The sequence below is a fragment of the Cladophialophora bantiana genome (assembly GCF_000835475.1).
Source record: "Cladophialophora bantiana CBS 173.52 unplaced genomic scaffold supercont1.3, whole genome shotgun sequence".
NCBI classification, from domain to species: domain Eukaryota; kingdom Fungi; phylum Ascomycota; class Eurotiomycetes; order Chaetothyriales; family Herpotrichiellaceae; genus Cladophialophora; species Cladophialophora bantiana.
Window position 1 is genome coordinate 356,869 of NW_015971577.1, and position 19,087 is coordinate 375,955.

Below are 19,087 nucleotides of genomic sequence, written 5' to 3' on the forward strand. Positions count from 1 at the left end.
AAGTGACTCCTCCCACCGCCACCCGCAAACCAGATGCATCAAGAGGAAAAGAAAGTGGCATGCTGATCGTGGGTGGATCGACAAAGATGCAATTTTGCAAACGGCCCCGGCTGCCTATCACAATCCTGGTCTATTAGTGCCACCAGTGGCTGTGCATTCAACCAATGTTTGCCTCGTCTGCTTCAAGCGGTCGCTGCTCACTAGCGATAAGATGCTGCTTCTCAACTTCAAAGAAGTAGAAAAAGACAATCTCCTCCCATGATGCAGAAAATGAGCTCTATTGCCTTGTACGGACGGACCCAGACCAAGATTCAACCGCAGCCTGCGGCATATTCTGGGTCTTAGGAAGTGTCACATACACCGAGGATGCTCCTCGGGACGCTCTGCCGGCTTTCCAGTCGAACGGCGATCATTCAAGGCAGACCGAAAAGAGATGCCTGACTTGTCTCAAAGCCCTAATATTCCGAAGCTGGTGCGCTGCCATCTCTGCAAGCCCAAGATTTTGCAAGAAGTCTGTAGGATGCGTCTGAAAGGTTTTCGTCGGTTTCACCCCAAAGAGTTGACATCTCTAAAGCGCCCCAAAAGCTCATGGCACAGTGAGAATGCACACCCTTTTGATATCAAATCAATGCCTCCCTCCCCAGACCTACATGGCGTTCCTGTCTGCTCTTCCGGAGCCCGTCCACGCAAGCACAGCGTGCTCGCCTCCTTCAGCAATGTTTGGTCTCATCCCATGCGGTGCCAAAATTCACCGCCAATGGGGCGTATGTCTTTCTGTACTATGGTATGGCGGCCAGTTTGAGAAGGTTAAGTAAAAATATATTTCGCTGCTGAAGGATTGATTGCAGAAGAAGGGATGTTGACATCTACGGACGGCTATGCACAATCAATTTTTCGGCTTCTCGAGCGCCAGCTCCAGCCTCGAACTTTTCAGGCCGTGAAACAGCAGTATCCAGATATCTAGATCTTCTGATCCCACAGGTGCAACCCTCGCCCTTAGCACAGCTGGAAATGCCCCCGAGATTGCTCTCGAACGAGTTTCTGCCCTGGATAAGCCAGCTGGTCCATGGTAAACATGTCAGCCAAATGCTTCTACAGCTTCATCGCATCTCTGCCGATTCGCATGTGGAAGTACAGGCTCAGTCGTTGCCGCAAATATTCCAATATCATCGAATGGATTGGAGACCGAATGTAATGAAGCTTCTTTCTGGTCGCGTCCAGTCTTCAGCCGTGAGGAAAGGAGGCGCCGAGAGGTTGTGAGCTGACTATGACCGTTGCGACAGATTCCAACGACTAGGCCAGCTTTTTGATTCGATGGAGCTCCCTTCTGGTCACGCAGACCGCCAGCCGGGCGCTGCTTCATTGAGTCTTCGTGTCTCCCCTCATCGGGATGTGGACGTACAAGACAAGACCACTGTGAACCATCCTTACCATTCGAGACCGCGTTCGTCGGGCATTTCTAAGTCATAAAAGGGGTCAATATCTCGCTCAACCTCGATCTCAGAATTCAACATCAGAAAACCCTCTGCTTCTTTCTACTGTCTCTTATTCTTTCGATCTTACTTAGCCATCTACCGTCAGGATGGTCCAGTCTCGATTGTTGCTCGCACTGGCGCTGGTAACTGCCGTGACCTCTAGCGCTTCGGTCCTGACGACACTCTCTGGAGGCTGTGAGCAGACACATACTGGAATAGGCGCTCTCACACACTTCAGTCTGACCAGCAGTGGTGTAAATAGGTAATTGTATTTCTCCTCTTTTGCCACAATAATGACTATAACAGTCACTTATCCAAAGACTTCGCTGTTTACCTTCCCAGCAGCTATGACTAGACCACATCTAGCCCAATGCTTCCCTCATTCCATGGCAATGGTAAAGACACGGATTATCAGGTAACGCTCTCAAAATTCACTGAATCTGGTATTAACAACGACACAATCGCGGTGTTCCCAAACGATCTACCTATGGGTAATCCACCAAAGCGCTGCTGGCAAGGGGCACCATCTACACCAATGCCGTATCGGATAAGGTGTTCATCTCCGATCTGCTCAATTACATGCGCGACAACTATTGTGTGAACAATTCTAGGATTTACGCCTCGGGAAAGTCGATCGGTGGAGGGTTGGTCGACGAGCTTGCCTGTTCTCCTGGCCATGGCGGGGATTTCGCGGCTTTGGCCATGGATGCTGCGGCGATATACACTGAAACTGATGGCTGCGGCTGTAGACCAGCCCGCTCGCCCATACCCATCCTCGAGCTACACGGTACCAATGATAACACGGTCAACTACAACGGCGATACCTCGCACGGGGCACCGCTTCCAGCATCCGCACGTACTCAGAACGTAGGCGACTCGCAATAGATGTAGTCCTTCCCCCATCCCCGTAATCGATCAGCTGCAGAGCCACAAGGCCTACTGCACACAATACGACTGCGGAGGGAAGGCCGGCCTGGTAGTGAGATACAACGTGATAGGTCAAGGCCACGATTGGATCAGCACTCAATACAACGCTGACAACCAGGGGAGCACTGCGCCAATTGATTCAAGCACGATTATGATGGCATCCTTCAGGGCCAACTACAAGCCTTAGAGACAAGCCGACTGCAGCAGGAATTACGACACAAATGGTGGAATTGCAGGCACCATTGATTTCAAGTCGGCAAGAAAGGATTTCGGGATTTCGTACTTTGGGTCAGTGCTTTAAAATTTCGGTTCCAATGCTCTAGCATACAAACGTTGGATGCCAGCAAACGGTGCAAGCGACCTACTGAAGCGGAAAGCAGGAGGCTCGCATTGTGATGCCCAGAGCAAAATGTCCTCAATAGCCCAAAAACAAAGTGATTCGTCGGGACGGCCTATTGGAGAAAGAGAGCTGGAAGGATGGACCAATGTCATTAGCTGGTATCATTACCGTAATTCAGACCCGCGGCATCATCGGTGATGTTATATACTAAGCACGGAGAACTGATTCGACGTAGGGGAACGAGCACACACAAACACACAGATGACCTCGCGAGGACACCGGTCAGTCCTGCGCTGCCAAAGCTGCCTCGTAGGTGTGTATTCTCACTAGCCAGCTGGCAAGCTATGTAGTTCGAGAGGTACTCTGTAGACACTCCATGTTGCCATTGAGTTCGTCGGTTAGTAAGATTCATGAGAGATGATGTCAGGCCCACTGATTCAGCGGGGCTTATTTTGTGGAGATCCCCAAGGAGTCCTCGTTAGGTATATAACAGCCTCGTCTATCATTACAAATCCCTGATCTCTCTGCTAGGCCGCTAGTATTTCTCTCTCGGCTGCTTCTATTCTCAAGGGTTTATGGATCGTCTCCAAAGTGGTCCGAAGAGAATAGATAGATAGCACCAAGTCGATTTCAAGCAATGGCGGCACCCAAGAACCGCGCCGCGTGGCTCCGCGAACTGAACATGACGCTCGAAGTTGGGCCCGCTGAGATGGGCAAGCCGGGCCCCGACGAAGTCCTCATCAAGAACCGCGCCGTCGCCATGAATCCCGTCGACTGGATGATGCAATACGGCGCTTTCCCAGCCGGCCCGCTGCCGAGGATCCTCGGCAACGATGTAGCCGGCGACATTGTCGAGGTCGGCGAGGGCGTCACGCAGTTCGCCCAAGGTCAGAGGGTGCTCGCCCACTGCATTGGTCTGGCTACCAACGAGTCCAAGTATGGCGCGTTTCAGGAGTACGCTGTCGTTCCGACTGTGGGGTGCTGCGTGATTCCGGACGGGATGAAATACGACAACGCGTGTGTACTTCCCCTGGCCATCTCGACGGCCAGCATAGGGCTCTTTCATGAGGAGAGGATGGGTCTAATGACTCCCACGGATGCCATGGAGAAGGGCCACCCTGAAGAGGCCATCCTCGTCTGGGGAGGCAGTTCTAGCGTCGGAAGCGCCGCGATACAGCTGGCTGTCGCCGCCACATATAAAGTCGTAACGACAGCCTCTCCGCGAAACTTTGACCTGTGCAGAAAGCTGGGCGCGAGTGAGGTTTTCGACCACACTAGCCCTGGGATTGTCGGGGAATTGACGGCGGCATTGCAAAAATGGGCGTGTCGGGGAGCTTTTGATGGTAAGCCTGATACTGTCGTCGTGGATATCGGACCGACGAGGCACTAATTGGAGTCGTTTTGTGTAGCTATTGCGACGAGAGATACGCAGTTGAATGTGGCGCAGGTACTGTCTCAGCTTGGGGGAGGGAGGATGGCGGTTGTGCTGGCCCCTATCAAGGAACTGCCAGCAACCGTGGAAGCCAGAGGCAGTAAGTTCCCCAGCACCTGTGTGCCGTTTTCCAATACTAAGAGATTTGTCAGTCTACGCCGTGTCTATCCTCCAGCAAGACAAGGCGCTTGGGAAAGCAATATACGGAGACTTCCTGCCGCGGGCGCTCGAACAAGGGCTGATCAAGCCGGCCCCGCCATCGGATGTCATCGACCACGGCGTCGAGCATATTCAGGCAGCTGTTGATAAGTTGCGTGCTGGAGTGTCCGGGTCGAAGGTGGTGGTGACGCTTTAGGGTGCTTTTAGCCAGGCGAAACAAAAGGGGGGAGAACGGGGAGCATTGAATGTTCATGTCTTGCAGCTTGTCGACAGCTATTCTTAACAGAATGAGTGGGTGTTTGTAGCAAAGGTTGAGTGAACGCGTGGAAAGTCACCATCAACTCTTCGAGCGTTCAATCAGGGCAATCAGGCAATCTTCGAGTGCTGATTGAATTAGTGTACCTCAATAGAGGACCTAGTAGATTATTCAGGCCATCGGGAACCTACCTGACTATATACTGTCTGGTAAATCACACGGGGGCAGACAGGGGCGGTTGTTGCTAGTCGAAGGCCTTCGGTCGAAGACGAGCGTGACAGTCTTTACATGTCTTGGCAGTCCAGAATCACATTACTTGTACAAAATCGGAAATTCCCGCATTTTCGACTGTCAGACATACTTGGTAGTGTCAGATACAGTCTCTTTTTTTGGGTGATTGGCTTGTGATATGACGGAAGACTGTGGAGGCAAGGCGTGAAAGAGTTAAATGACGAGCGTGTCAACAAGGAAACTAAGCATGTCATGTGACGGCACTGCCCGCTAAAAGGCAACCAACCACTCGAGGCTTCAAAGCTCCACGGGCTCGCAGGGGCATCGCAAATTGCGACAAGGCAACGCCGCTCAGGCGGCTTCACAAATTACTCTCACCAACCGAGCGCACCAACAATGCTGCCAACGCGGCGGCTCAAGAACATCAGCAGCGCATCTCTATTGCTTCAATGAGTGTTTTCATAGTATGATCCATGAGTTCCGACATCACAACACGATAATGTTGCCAGGACCATGAGAAATCAATGTCAACACCACCACCATCAAGAGGACAGCACACAGACCACAATCAACCATCAACACCATGAATTTTGGGAAGATGAGCCATTTTCGCGATCAAGCGGGGCACACTGAATCTCATGCGGGGTAATAATCCTGCAACCGAGAGAGAGAGAGAGAGAAAAGAAGAAAGGGTCGACATCAAAATGGTGGTTATGTAAAAGAAATTCGCCGTTCACCACCAGCATCGACGCAGAGGCCGTAAATGCAGAGCCAAATCAACACCCGGTGCCCAAACCATCGATTACGGACATGATGCCGTCGACCTTGGTGATAAGATGATGGAGGTGTCTTCGATCAGCCCGATTCGGATGCCATGGATCGCTCTGAGGCGGAGAGTTTTGAAAGCGAAGAAGTTGGCTGGACGCGGTTCCCGTGGCCGAATCTAAGAGGATTCAGAATTTGACCCTGCTGAGCAAGCCGCACTTGGAACACACCTATGTCGCCCACGGCAACTGCACCAGAATCACCCACTCGTGTGCTCGAGACGGCCATGCTCTTGCGGGTGCTCATATCATTTGCAGGGTGTGTGTTGGGTCCTGACGACATGATGAAAAACAGAAGAGAATAGAGGAGTGGAAACGATTCTCCAGGGATCTGGAAATGTTCCTAACAGAAATGGAGAGGACGAAACACCGGAGGGCTGCTGGAACAGAGTGAAAGAGACCAGAGTTCGAGGATGGGGAAGACTCTCGACTGTTATACCTCTGGCTCCTACAATACTCGACAATCAATCCTTCAGGGTGTCAGGTATCACGACCACCACCATCCGCCTGAGTCACGGAAACCAGTTTGAATGGATCCATCATGCAGAGTAATAAGGAGGCTTGCCATTCGCCCTCCTTTGGGAGACGGACCACGCCTATAACAGAGAACGCTGAGGGAGCAGCCAGGGACCCCGATCAGAAATCAGTCAGAAGCAGAGTGAGAAGCAGCCACACGAAGCCACCTCAGGTCGGTTACGTTTATCGTTTGCTTGAGGCCTTCGAGAAGACCGAGGACAATATCCCCGCCTAGAAGTGATAGGTGCAATAACAATGATCCAAGCTTCAAGTGCCGGTTGGACCACTTCTCATGGATGCAGGAGCCCCTGCAACAAGAAGTCACAGACCCCCGAAACTGAGGGCCCTGCATGGCAAGTGGTTTGGCGTCCTTCGCTCCATTTGACCAACAGCGGCACCGCTTGCTTCCACTTATTCTCGGATAGGTATGACTCGGTCCTCACAGGGCAAGTGGGCTTGGCCCTGAACGAATTGGATTGTCGTGAGGCTCTTTTGCTTCAAGTTTACTAAAGCGAAAGTAACAGCGCTGCTCTTTCGTCAACTTTCCATTGAATCTAGATACTATTGTTTAGTAGTAAAGTGTCTTGGTTGGCTGGGGAGATCTACGAGGAGGGATGCCTTGAATTCGTCACGCTGAGGGAATAAGCAGAGTCCGGAATCGTGGTGATGTTCCGATCGGACCTCAGCCAAGTGAAATTCGATTTGCATGTTGGTTGTATCGCAGTCCCCTGGAGACGAGACGGGGTAGTAATCTCTCATGATCGTGATGGCGATGACCGCCGGCAGGATAGGAGATTGGAGATGGGAACGATGCTACGCAGTGACGACAGTCCAAGCGACCGACATGGCAGTGCAAGGAAATACCATGGGTCCGCCCAGAGATGCATCTAATAAGGAGAATGGGAATGGCGCTTAGGCACGCTAATGTTCTGATTGGCACAGATCTATCTCATCCTGGCGATTATTGCCACGAGACACAAGCGGGTCAACTGTGAAACAAGATGTCGACACCCATCGACTTACTGCTGGCGATGCTCTCGCCGTGGGCAATGTCAGTCAATAGGCCTATAGCGAAAATTCGCACTCTAGGGAGGCATGAATCGTTCCATGAGAAAGCTACCAGAAAATCAATCGTGCTCTTCGCCGTGCGTGGCTCAATTGAAAATGGTGGTGGACTAGCAACTTGCAACAACTGCATGGGCTATTTATCCAGTCTATTCGTGTTCTCTCGGAGAATGTTCCTTGCCATTTATATGCAGATTGGTCTGTAACCAGAAGGGTTCCCCTGAATCCGGCCACCAATACCAGAATGTTGCGTGGCCTACAAACAATCGCCGCTCAGGAATGACGAGAGATCACTATGTTAAGATCAGCATTCCCATAATAGGAGTAACAGGAGGTTCTTCAACAACAAGTCCACAACAGGGAAATGACATCAGAACTCGAAGGGAACCCTTGAGGAGCATTTCGTCCCTCCATGAGAACAGTCCACAGAAGGAATACCCTTCAGGGGGTCGCAGTTGAGAGCTCCACCGTGGCACATCGCGAGGAGAGACAGGATACGCGATGACGTTGGTGAGACCTGCATGTCGCACGCTCTGCTGAACTAACCCATCACCATGGGAGCTTTATCTGGCGCATGGCTCGGAAGCTTCTCCATGGGAATGGCCAAGGAACACAAAAATGCGACGCCTGAGAAGGCAACTGCGACGGCGAAAGCTGCCTTGAGACCGACCATGTACGCCTTCAGGACTCCAGGAAGCACGTCCGGTGAGAAGAGGTTATGCAGCTCTGAGGCGCCTGTCAAAAGCACCAGGCGTGGATTCACTCCTGGGGCCGTTTTGGGCAGAGTGGCAAGGAGTCTGTTGACGAAGGCTGACTGTCCTGCCGAAGTGCTGAACGCACCCCCAACCGTCTGGAAAACTGTTCAAAATGTCAGTTAGCTTTCCCTGACCTATACCGCAGAGCCAAGGGAAGAGGGGAGATGGGTACATACACAAAAGGTTGGCCGTGACGGCTGCAAGATCTTCGGGACCCACATTGGCCTGAGCAATAGTCAAACCATGCATGATGGCAAAGGCCATGGCAGCTCCGACGAAAAGCTGATAGCCAACCCATTTCCCAGTCGAGGTGCCAATGTCGAGCGTGTAAATCAGGCCAATGGCAACGGTGGAAAGCATTGAGCCAACAAATATGACCTGCTGCGCACGACCCGTCTTCATAACGACAGCTCCGCCGGCAAGGGCGAAAACGGCCGCCGCGAGTACGAGAGGCAGGTTGTTGACGCCGGATTTGATAGGGCTTGCACCGAGAATACTTTGGAAGTAGATGGGGAGGTAGTACAGGAGAATAATGTAGCTCCCCATGAAGAAGAACTGATAAGGGGCCGTGGTTGAGAGTGAGCGCTGTTTGTAGAGTCTCGGCAACATCATGGCATAGTCACCCAACCAGATCTCCCATCCTACCAGGACAATCGCAAGGAGCCCAAAGCCAACGAGGAGACCGATGACGATGCTGCTGTCCCAGGGATGGGTGTTTCCTCCATACTGAAGAGCGAGGATGAAGCAGGTAATGCCTCCCATGGCCAAAGCGACCCCAACCGGGTCCATATGCAACAGCCGCTTCGTCCAAGAGACCTGAGGAGGTGCTGCAGCAGTTGGAAGATGGAAAAAGAAGAAGACAGCAACAGCGGCAAGTCCCCCAATCGGTAGGTTGATGTAAAAGCACCATCGCCAAGTGACGTGGTCAGAAAATATGCCACCAATCAGCGGTCCCAGGACGGCAGCAATAGCATATGTCATTCCGATGATGCCCATCATCATCGGTCGCTTTGCCGGCGGCACAGTGAAGGAAACGATACTGGTGCCACCTACCGACAGGCCAGCACCACCCAATCCAGCAATGGCCCGTCCAACGACCAATGCCCTGGAGCTAGGCGCAACTCCACAGATCAAACTACCAACCTCGAAGATGAGCATGGAGACCAGGAAGCTCCACTTCAGGTTGAAGTACTTGTATATCTTGCCCGCCGACGTCTGAGCAGCGCCGAAAGTCATGAAGTAGGCAGCGGCATACCATGATACGTCCCTGAGGCCGTGGAACTCGTCCGTTATCTTTGGAATTGCTGTGCCGACGATAGTCTACACGCCGTTAGTGTCAGATGTGTTGTTTACAGTGTCTCAATATAAGTGTTTAGAGTGCTCACCTGGTCCAATGCAATAAGAAAGACAGCAATGACAGACGCCCCTGCGACGAGTACCAGTTTCAATCCATGCGGATACTGGTCGTCAGATATGCTCTGAACGGACTTTTCCCGGTGTGCGCTGCGGCCGTCGTTAACATGGTTCGCATCGAAGGTGTCCAAGGTTGGAGGTGTGGGCGATTCGGTCCCTCCAACAGCGACTATAACTTTGTCGTTTGGCAGAGCCATCGTGTCCGAAGGCAGGACAATGGTGAAAATGACGTTCAACGGTCAAGGGAGCCGATGGGAGTTTTTCAACGTCGAATCGAGAAGCTTTCTCCTCAAAAACACCGAGGACTGTCTCAACAGTCCTCACTTGTGTGCTGGTAGAAACAAGAAAGGGACAAAATGGAGCAGAGGGAAAGCAGCGTCAAGTCGTCCATCCTTAAGAGTCACCGCACACGCGGAGACGGCGTAAATTGCCATCCGGTATCCATTTGGCCAACGACAGGGAATGCTCCTGTAAGTGCTCCTTGAGACAGGGCCCCGCTGCTGGACCCGGGAAAGGTGGTCCATTCATCTTCAGCCGAGCCAAAGCTGTCTTTGGAATTAAAGCGAAGACGCGATGTGCCTGCGATACCAACTTGGTATTTCCGCTCCGCTTGGTTCCTCTGGTGCCAAGCCACGAGAAGATCGGCGCTAGTCCTGCACGGAGCTTTTCCCCGCATTTTGATTGGCAGGGCGCAGACAAGGCCTCTTGGCCGGCCCATGCCAGCCCCAGCCCAACTCGCCGAGTCTCTTCTGCGTATTTAATATCGTTGGTCTTCATACCCCTTTCTTTCCGCTTCATCAAATGAAGCCAAAGGAAAAAGTTCGACGCAGTCGGTTCATGATGTTCCGTCATGCCCACCACGATGGCACTCCCTCCATTGGTTCCTCGGCCGAGGTGGCCAGCCGCGCTTGTTGTTCCGGCGCAACAGCTATTGCCGACGCACAAGGAGTGGGCGGCTATGCACTCCGAGATTGAACGACTATACATCCGCGAGCGTCGGAAGCTGCGGTATATCATGCAATACATGGAGAGGGAGCACGCTTTCAAGGCGACGTAAGCCTCACCTACCTTCACCGTCACTGCCTCGAGTCTTTTTGCAGCTTTAGCCACGTGGAGAAGCGCGTTTTGAGGGTGGACTGATTTTGATGGCGTTTGCCTGTAGGGAGCAGATGTATAAGAAGCGCTTCGCCAAGTGGGGGTTCCAGAAGAATTCCAGACGCTCGGCCGCTGCTGTGCCGACTTTGATGAAGGATGAAGGCAAGAAAGGGGCGAGCAGCGAGTTTGATCCACCGGGAGAGCTGGGCTCGGTGCCTGCGTTCCCCGGATTCGCCCATGATGACGGCCTGATGCTCATGTTCCTGACCAGTGTGCGGAAATGCAGCATGGCATTCTTCGAGCATATCCAGTCCCATCATGGGATCCTCGCGTCTCAGCGGCAGCTCCCGATAAATCAGCCTTGGCCTGAACAAACCGACAAGATTAGCTTCACGTTCAAGCTAGTGATGGATCTGCTGGACCAAGGCCATGGCAATTTGGCTGGCAGGATGGCCCGAAAGGGATTCCTGCTGATTGAAGATATGTTGACGCTCGAAGGGCCGGCGCTGGTGTGGAACCTGCTTGAGATGATGCACCATATGGTGGCGCTGCGTCATCCGCAACTCTTTCAGATGTTTCTGGCCCATCTCACTGCACTGATAGACGGCCGGATGCCAAAGTCTCATCCCATCTCTGCCATGCTGCGCGGGCTGCGAGGACTCGTCGCGAGTCTAACAAGTGCGGTTTCTACCCCCAGGAACTCTGTATCGACGTTGTCGTGGTCGTCGTCGGGTTCACCCTCTCCCTCCAGCGGTAGTAAGACAACGACCACCGCCGGCCCGTGGCTCCTCTCTTACTCTCTTGCATCTCTATTAGAGCGGGGATGGACCCTCAACGCGGAGATCGTCTTGGACCATTTTGACCCTCGCCTGTTCTCGCTCTATTGTCACATGCACTGCAACGCGTGCTCGATCGCCCCTCCTTTGGCCATCGTCAACACAGCGAACGAATGGGTAAGCAACCTCGAGGCGCAGCAGGCCTCCCGCCTCGCAGCGGAGGCCCGCCAAGCTGAAGGCCTTCTTGACATCACTTCTATCGCGACGGACAGGTTGTTACAGCGCCTGCTGGCCCCACGCGTGGACGCCTCGCCGCCTCGGGACTACGAGATGCTCCGCACGAGCAGCGATGTCGCGCTTCGGGAATATCTGAATTCTATCCTCACTAAGGGGTCCGGTGACACCACCATGTTGCTGCGCATCCTGGCCGTTCTGGTGACAACCACAATTCTTGAAGAATGGCACGCCGTCATAAAACCGTCGAGTACAGCTAGTAGCGTGACGACGAGTATTTCGCGTGTTCAAGCGGCGAAGGTCGCGTGGGCGATGAGGACGTTAATGGACATCAAACCGGAGCACCGGGGCGATGGACCTGTGCCACATTTGGAAACAGTCGAGCGGATTCGATCTATTGTGGCTCTCCGCGAATACGCCCACGCGGAAACAGATCCAGAAGTCGTGAGGGAGATGTGGCTGCTGGTGGAGGCGCTCGTTGCAGCCGGCGAGTATGAAGAGGCACAAGAAGTAAGGCAAACTGCGATTCGTCGGTTAGAGAAGTATGTACAGGATATTCCTCTCAATTCTGCATAAGTATTCAGCCATAGCAAGTACATACGCAGTAGTGATGATGGTAGCAACCCGCACGAATGGTGCAAAGAGGCACGGATGGTCTTGGCGTCTGGACCTAAGCGATAGGGTAGAGTCTTAGTCATCAAGGCTCCCACCTTCCACTACTTGTTACCCAAAGCGGCTGAGCTGCCAATGAAACTTTGCTTGTCAATCACATGATGAGAATCGGTCGGCTAAATATCGGCTGTTGCTTTATCTGCCTCGCTGGCTCGCTGGGGATATTATGTCACAGTCCTGCGGACAAACACGCAGGTCTGATATCAGACGATTGTCACTGCAACTCTGACAGGCCTTGTGCTACGGCTGTTCTGCTTTGCAGGAGGCTGCATATTAGAAGTCTGCAGGCAGACTTGCACAACTTCTCCTCCATCTCTCGGATGTGGTCTCGGTTGAGTTGGTCTCGTGCTTGTTAAGATGGCACAACCTAAGCTGCCCGAAGGCGTCTTCTCCTTCCTTGATACTGACCTTTACAAGTTGACGATGCAGTGTGCGATCCTGAAGTATTTCCCTTCAGTCGATGTTGAATATAAGTTCACCAATCGCACCCCGCAGATGCGATTGGACCAAGAGGCCTTCGACTGGTTGAAAGGACAGATTTCGAAGTTAGGGAATATCGCACTTGAACAGCAAGAGTTAGAATATCTGAGGAAGCACTGCGCCTACCTAACCTCCGGCTACCTTGACTACCTGCAAAAGTTTCGACTCCGACCCGCTGAGCAAGTGCACCTGGAGTTCAAACCGGTCGATGGAACATACGGAGACCTCCACATCACCGTCACTGGCCTCTGGGTCGAGACAATCCTCTACGAAATCCCCCTCCTCGCCTTGACAAGCGAAGCATATTTCAAGTTCGTTGACAAGGACTGGGATTACCAAGGGCAAGAGGAGCAGGCATATGAGAAGGGAATGCGGTTATTCAGCGCAGGCTGCGTTGTTTCCGAATTCGGCTCTCGAAGAAGGCGCGACTTTCATACTCAAGACCTCGTGATCAAAGGCCTAGTAAGAGCATCAAACGAGAAAGACTTGCCGGGGAAGCTATCGGGTACAAGCAATGTATATTTTGCGATGAAGTATAGCATCCCACCCATTGGAACGGTAGCCCACGAATGGTACATGGGGATTGCCGCGCTTACCGATGATTATGAACATGCCAATGAAAATGGCCTCAGATACTGGCTTGACTGCTTCGGAAAAGGCGTTCTGGGCATTGCACTGACAGATACATTCGGCACAGCGGACTTCTTCAGGGCCTTCAGGAAACAGGTACCTGCCAAGACCTCAGCCTCGCGAGACGAATCTACAAAGTATACCGACGAAAGCAAGCCGGCAGGTGGGCAGCCTTCGTACGCTGAGGTTTATGCAGGCATCAGGCAAGACTCTGGTGATCCCAAAGAATACATCAAAGGCGCTGATAGCTTCTACAACTCTATAGGGGTGAGCAAAAAGAGTATTGTGTTCTCAGACGCCCTCAATGTGGAAAAGTGCCTGGAATACAGGGAAATGGCCGAAGCCTACGGATTCAAGCCTTCGTTTGGGGTTGGCACATTCTTCACGAACGACTTCACGCATAAATCAGACCCTCAAGTTAAATCTAAACCGCTCAACATCGTCATCAAATTGTCGAAAGCGGGTGGAAGACCGGCAATCAAGTTGTCCGACAATATTGGCAAGAACACAGGCGATGAGCGCACAGTCCAAGATGTCAAACGTCGTCTTGGTTACACGGAGAAGGAATGGCGGGAGGGTGATGAATCAAGGCGATGGTGATGGATCAGACGGCCAATACTGATGGCATTTAACGTCGCAGCCTTGCGCCCCTGGAAGGCCTTGTGGATCGGATGGAGCGAGGCTCTAGCACCGTTGTGGGGGTTGTGGCGGAGAGCTTGTCACTGACGGGTCGTTATTGGTGCCGCCAACATCCCTTTCCGAGAAGTCTGTTTTCGCTCCAGGCAGATGGAATTCAAAGGTCGGTGCCTATATCACGCCACAGAAGACTACTGGAGGGGCCATGTGAGATTTTCTCCGCCCGTAGATGGTGGCAGCGGCCAAAAAACGCCATCCCTCAATGGCGACGATCATAATCACCACAATTCTACCAAGTGAAGCATTGGCCGACATGGGCAAGAATTCAGGCAATTGCTGAAACGATATCTGCGGTGACAGTCCCCACGCCAGTGGTCCATCTCTTCTCTTGTGCCTGAGGCGTATTAATTGGCAACACTGGTGAAGTAGGAAAGCGTTCCCCATGCTAAAGTAAGATTGGGAGTGGTTTGATTGGGTGCGAGGTGTGGTGCAGGCTTCTAGCGAGGCAATGGTTTGTCAGAGTCGTTGCAAGGTCCGGGCTGGTGCTGGAGCATCCATCAAATTATCTCATCCGGACGACGTCGGAAAAGGCAAGGCAGAACGGGGCAAGCGCTGACTTGCGTTTTAGACGGTCCAGTGATGATCATGCTGTCGACAATGAACGTTGTCTGTATGGGAGTCTTGTATGGACCGGGTAGTAGTTGCTGTGGCACAGCCGCAGTCTTGCGCAGTCGTCGCAGTCCAGTTCGCACATTTTCTTCCCCACCGCGCAGCTAAAGCCGCTAGACCCCGAGGCTGGTAGGCGGGCGAAGCCCCCCTCTTTAAGCATGAGGCGTGGAAGAGCGTGCCCAGACTTTTTTCGGGTCCAAGCCTGGGTGCAGCTGCTTCTAGGGCCAGTGAACTAGTACCAGTAGGGTTTGTAGGGTCCGAGGAGCCTCTAGGCTCCCCTATGGAATAAGAACTGCACACCCAAGGGTCCCAATCCCTTTCGCTGCAGTTCGCTCCCTCCCGCGCCGCTTCCTTGCTTCTCTACTCCGTCCCGAGCTGATCAGATTCCTCGTACTGTAATAGCTGGGATCACTCAGCCCGCCTTCTTTCGCAGCACCCCAAGTTCCTTTCTTCTCTCAGATTTTCTATTCAGCCGCTGCTGATTCGGCTCCTATCTTAGACCTTCATCCTCCTCCATTTATCCCTTCTCGTCCAATTTCCTGTATCGCGTACACGACTCAATTGCGCGTAAACCTCCTGTCTTTCTAGCTTCATACACCCTTTCTTGCGCCCTCGGGAGCAATCAATTGAACCTTCATTATCACCTATACGCCTTTAATATCCGCCTCATTTTTCTGTCATCATGAGTGTATGTTGTCACCATCCCGATAGAGCTGACATTGGGTCGCCCTACCCTGTTCTCAAGTCCTGAGGCGCAGTCAAAGAATCCTACCGTCGTTGTACGCACTCCCTTCCAAGAACTGTTGCTAACATCCACCTCAGTCCAACCAGGGCTACGGAACCTATAATCCCTACGGACAAGCGGGAAATCCTTACGCTCAGGGAGGCTATGAAAATGATGGATACGGCAATCAGGGAAACTACAGTGACCGTCCGGAACCCCAGCAACAAGGTAGCAGCTATTATGCTCAAGGGGAACAGCAGCAAGGCGGTTATGGTACACGAATCTCGAAAATCTCTTGATTACGGGATTGCTGGCTAATCCGTCCTATCCAGAAATGAGAAACATGAATGGTACCGACCCCAACCGAATCCTCAATGAATGTCGGGCCGTCGACCAGGCCATCGATGAAATCGAGGCAGATCTACAGCGTCTTAAGGGTCTTCAATCACGATACCTGGCCGACACGAACACCTCCGCCCAGTCGCCACTGCGCATGGAGGTCGACCGCACAGGAGAAACAATCATGACAAAATACCGCGGTCTCGTTAGCCGCGTCAAGGGCATCAAGCAACAACCGGAATCCGGAAACCCGCGCAATGCTCCCCAAGTTGGCAAGATTGACCGAAGATTGAAGACGGCAATCAATCAGTATCAACAAGTCGAACGGGAGTTCCGAAAAGCGTCCCAAGAACAGATGGCCAGACAATACCGAATTGTCCGCCCCGACGCGTCAGACGCAGAAGTGCGCGAAGCTGTGGAAGATCCTAATAACCAACAAATCTTCTCGTCTGCATTGATCCAGAGCGACCGGCGTGGTGAAGCACAGACCGTGGCGCGAAACGTTTCTCAGCGTCACGAAGATATCCAGAAGATTGAACGACAGATGATTGAGCTTGCTCAGCTCTTCCAAGACCTCGAGGCATTGGTGGTCCAGCAAGAACCTGCAGTCACCCAGATTGAGGAGCAAGGCGAGCAGGTCGCAGAACATGTAGCCAAGGCAAATGTTGAGCTTGAGGGTGCAGTCGTCAAGGCCCGAGCTGCCCGTCGCAAGAAGTGGATATGCTTAGGCATTGTTGGTGAGTGGTTGTCGAATTCCGCATGCGTGGACGTGCTAACATTTATCTAGTCCTCATTATCATCATTATTGCCGTGGTCGTGGCGGTGGCTGTTACGGTTACGAATAATCATTAGTATTTCGGCAGCAACAGTCATTCACCATCTTGAATCACAAAACCATGTTCAGTCGTTTGCGGGAATCGTGACATGCTTGGAACTGGTGGTTCCACAACACGGTTTGAGTCTCGCAAGTCCACATTTTACTTGATGTCCATGGAAATGGACGGCATCTATCGTTGGCGAAGCAGACCACAATGTACCCTGGTTCTTTTTAGTTTGTTTTTGGATCACCGGAGATTCGACATGGCTCGTGTTCGTGTGGATCATCGGAGCGCGAGCGCGATAGAGAAGGCTAGGGAAGGCGGCAAGGAGGGTTTTCAGAATCTCATATGTTTTAGCAGAAAAAGCCGGCGCAAAATGCTCATTTGTTTGTTTCCGATCCCCTCTGTCACTGTAGGGGGATCTCCAGATGGTCGGTTGGGTGTCATTGTACAGCATCAAAACGCCCATTAGATACACACACTCCTCACTAATAATCCCTTTTCGAGCTCTTTTCGATGGAGGTGTGATTCCTTCCGTCTTCCACAACGGCGTAGCAGCAGCAGGAGCAGAGTAGGTTGTCTGCCCGTCCAATGTCTTTTTCGTTGCCAGTTCGCTTGAGGAGCTGACGGCTATATTATGTAGACATAAGCGTATGTGCTTGTTTCAAAAAGAGGAAGAGGCAGTGAACAAGGGATATGAGTAACGGACAATGGCTATAGTCCTCTCTATAAAATCACATTTAGTTAGCTGACTATTGCCTCAACTCGCTCGACTTTATTAGACGGAGCCCTCAATCGCTCTCGGAGGGAGGATCGGGCACAAAAGGGAGGAAAAGAAAAAGGAAAAAGAGAGAAAGAGAGAGACAGGGAAGCGAGGAAAGACAGAAAATACACCGAGTATTCCGAATATCTTCTCGACTAGATACGAATGGTGCGCGTGTTGTCAAGGAGCTTCCTGTTGAATGCCACGGAAGCGAGGATATGGTATATCTTGATTTGAACGAGCGCGATGGGCGGGTAGATTTTGGCTGTCGAGAGGAGCGGACTCTGTTTGAAAGGAAGGGATTCAGTTTGCGAATAGACAGCGACCCTGTCTAGAGTAAGTTCGAACAAGCTCTGAATTCTGGCACGCAAGCGTCGTCGCTCTCCTGTCCTTGCCCCCAGCCGAAACTCCCCATTCGCCGTACGCTTTGCCATCTTCTCTCACCCCCGCGTCGCAATCCGAGTTGAACATTTTACACCGCGCCCTGAGCTCCATTCAGCCTTGCGAGCTCCCTCTCTACCTCCTCCGGGGTCTTGGTCCGAAGTTGTAGAGCGTGGATTCCGCCAGGTTGATCGAGTTCCTCTTTCAGCAGCGAGTAGATCATCCTGTGCCGCGCGGGTTGGGGTTTCGATTGGAATGAAGGCGATGTAATGTCGAGACTGGTCATGCGTCAGGATGGAAGAAGAACGACGACTTGGGGAGAAGCCATAACGGATATCGAGTAGGAAACACCGGAAAGAACAAGAGGGGCCAAAGATTGATGAAGATTGCCAGGACGAAGTCATGTGGAGCGGTTGAGGACAAGACTGGGAATGGCCATAGAAGGCTACTTTGATAGACATTCTGAAATCGTCGGATGTGGCCATAACCTTTGAAAAGTCCACATTGAGGCCGGGACCGGACAGAGTGACCGCCGAGACATCTGAAGGTGAATAGAGTTACTTACAAGAAATGAGTTTCTTTCGAAGTCGAGCCTGCCATAGCCTTGTGGTGGGCATGGAGATGTGAGTCGTTCCGAATCGTGAGGTTGGTGGGGTTTAATGCCTCCGTGACCTATCCTGCAAGTTAGGCCGTGTATGAGAGGACCCGTTGAGGATGTGAGAGAAAGGGACTTGATGGATGTGGGCCTTTCAGAAACGCCGTAGTGTTCTCCTTGGCTTTGCATGACTGAAGCAAGGCTGGATCACAACTCACCTTTCTCCGAATCGTGTCCTCCACGGGCGTGCTGGAACCACTCGCCATCCTGATTGTCGATACTGCACGGCAAAGTGACGCGCCGGCAATCACATATCGCCTCATTTGGCTGTGGTGTGGACGCTTTCCCAGAGACTGAGGTTGGCGAGGGCAGAAATTGAAGAAGCCACTAGATTAGGTGCTTGGATTGGAGGAGTTGAGTTCGGAGGAGTGTTGGACAGGCTGTGGAATTTCCTACGTCGGAGCAGCACGGCATTTAGGGCCTGCTTAGGCCTTGCTATGGCAACTACTTAGTAGGGCTACTAGGGCCTACTAGGGCCTACTAGGGCTCCTGTGGGTCTTCCCATCTCGTCATTATTATGATTTCCCGCTCGCTACTCTACTCGGTACTCAGCCTCGGCTCACCCGCAGCTTCCTGAGCGATCTCTGATGGCTCCCAGTCCCTTACCGCAGTCTGCCTCAGCCTTTTAGTCTTCCTTCTGCCTCTTTATTCATAGCACAAACTTTGGTCATTTTTAGACGATGAGACCTGTTTAAGATACTGCGGGATCCTGACTTGACACCACGCCGACGTACTCGAACTACCTAGCTGGGCGCCTTCTATAGTACTCTTCTACGAGGTGATCATGAACCTTCCCACCTTTTGTCCGGCCGTGGCACGGCC

The 19,087-nt window shown here is 52.4% G+C and overlaps 8 protein-coding genes across 8 annotated transcripts; 5 read left to right on the forward strand and 3 right to left on the reverse strand.

The window, feature by feature from the left end:
- Positions 1-1,845: 1,845 nt before the first annotated feature.
- On the forward strand, positions 1,846-2,360 carry Z519_02034 (uncharacterized protein; the record flags this gene model as incomplete). Its single annotated transcript, XM_016759791.1, has 2 exons — positions 1,846-1,918; positions 1,981-2,360. The coding sequence occupies 2 exons, from the start codon at positions 1,846-1,848 to the stop codon at positions 2,358-2,360; spliced, it is 453 nt and encodes a 150-aa protein (XP_016623312.1).
- Positions 2,361-3,379: 1,019 nt separating this feature from the next.
- On the forward strand, positions 3,380-4,529 carry Z519_02035 (uncharacterized protein; the record flags this gene model as incomplete). Its single annotated transcript, XM_016759792.1, has 3 exons — positions 3,380-4,085; positions 4,152-4,274; positions 4,327-4,529. The coding sequence occupies 3 exons, from the start codon at positions 3,380-3,382 to the stop codon at positions 4,527-4,529; spliced, it is 1,032 nt and encodes a 343-aa protein (XP_016623313.1).
- Positions 4,530-5,596: 1,067 nt separating this feature from the next.
- Positions 5,597-5,927, reverse strand: Z519_02036 (uncharacterized protein; the record flags this gene model as incomplete). Its single annotated transcript, XM_016759793.1, has 2 exons — positions 5,597-5,763; positions 5,816-5,927. The coding sequence occupies 2 exons, from the start codon at positions 5,925-5,927 to the stop codon at positions 5,597-5,599; spliced, it is 279 nt and encodes a 92-aa protein (XP_016623314.1).
- A 1,839-nt stretch (positions 5,928-7,766) lies between these two features.
- On the reverse strand, positions 7,767-9,590 carry Z519_02037 (uncharacterized protein; the record flags this gene model as incomplete). Its single annotated transcript, XM_016759794.1, has 3 exons — positions 7,767-8,083; positions 8,157-9,300; positions 9,366-9,590. 3 exons carry the CDS (start codon positions 9,588-9,590, stop codon positions 7,767-7,769), a joined length of 1,686 nt encoding a protein of 561 aa, XP_016623315.1.
- Positions 9,591-10,255: 665 nt separating this feature from the next.
- Positions 10,256-12,074, forward strand: Z519_02038 (uncharacterized protein; the record flags this gene model as incomplete). The annotated part of the gene is made up of 2 exons (XM_016759795.1): positions 10,256-10,446; positions 10,556-12,074. The coding sequence occupies 2 exons, from the start codon at positions 10,256-10,258 to the stop codon at positions 12,072-12,074; spliced, it is 1,710 nt and encodes a 569-aa protein (XP_016623316.1).
- Positions 12,075-12,527: 453 nt separating this feature from the next.
- On the forward strand, positions 12,528-13,880 carry Z519_02039 (nicotinate phosphoribosyltransferase; the record flags this gene model as incomplete). Its single annotated transcript, XM_016759796.1, has 1 exon — positions 12,528-13,880. One exon carries the CDS (start codon positions 12,528-12,530, stop codon positions 13,878-13,880), a length of 1,353 nt encoding a protein of 450 aa, XP_016623317.1.
- A 1,387-nt stretch (positions 13,881-15,267) lies between these two features.
- Positions 15,268-16,500, forward strand: Z519_02040 (uncharacterized protein; the record flags this gene model as incomplete). The annotated part of the gene is made up of 4 exons (XM_016759797.1): positions 15,268-15,273; positions 15,408-15,582; positions 15,642-16,385; positions 16,436-16,500. 4 exons carry the CDS (start codon positions 15,268-15,270, stop codon positions 16,498-16,500), a joined length of 990 nt encoding a protein of 329 aa, XP_016623318.1.
- A 1,201-nt stretch (positions 16,501-17,701) lies between these two features.
- Z519_02041 (uncharacterized protein) lies at positions 17,702-17,896 on the reverse strand (the record flags this gene model as incomplete). The annotated part of the gene is made up of 1 exon (XM_016759798.1): positions 17,702-17,896. The coding sequence occupies one exon, from the start codon at positions 17,894-17,896 to the stop codon at positions 17,702-17,704; it is 195 nt and encodes a 64-aa protein (XP_016623319.1).
- Positions 17,897-19,087: the final 1,191 nt, after the last annotated feature.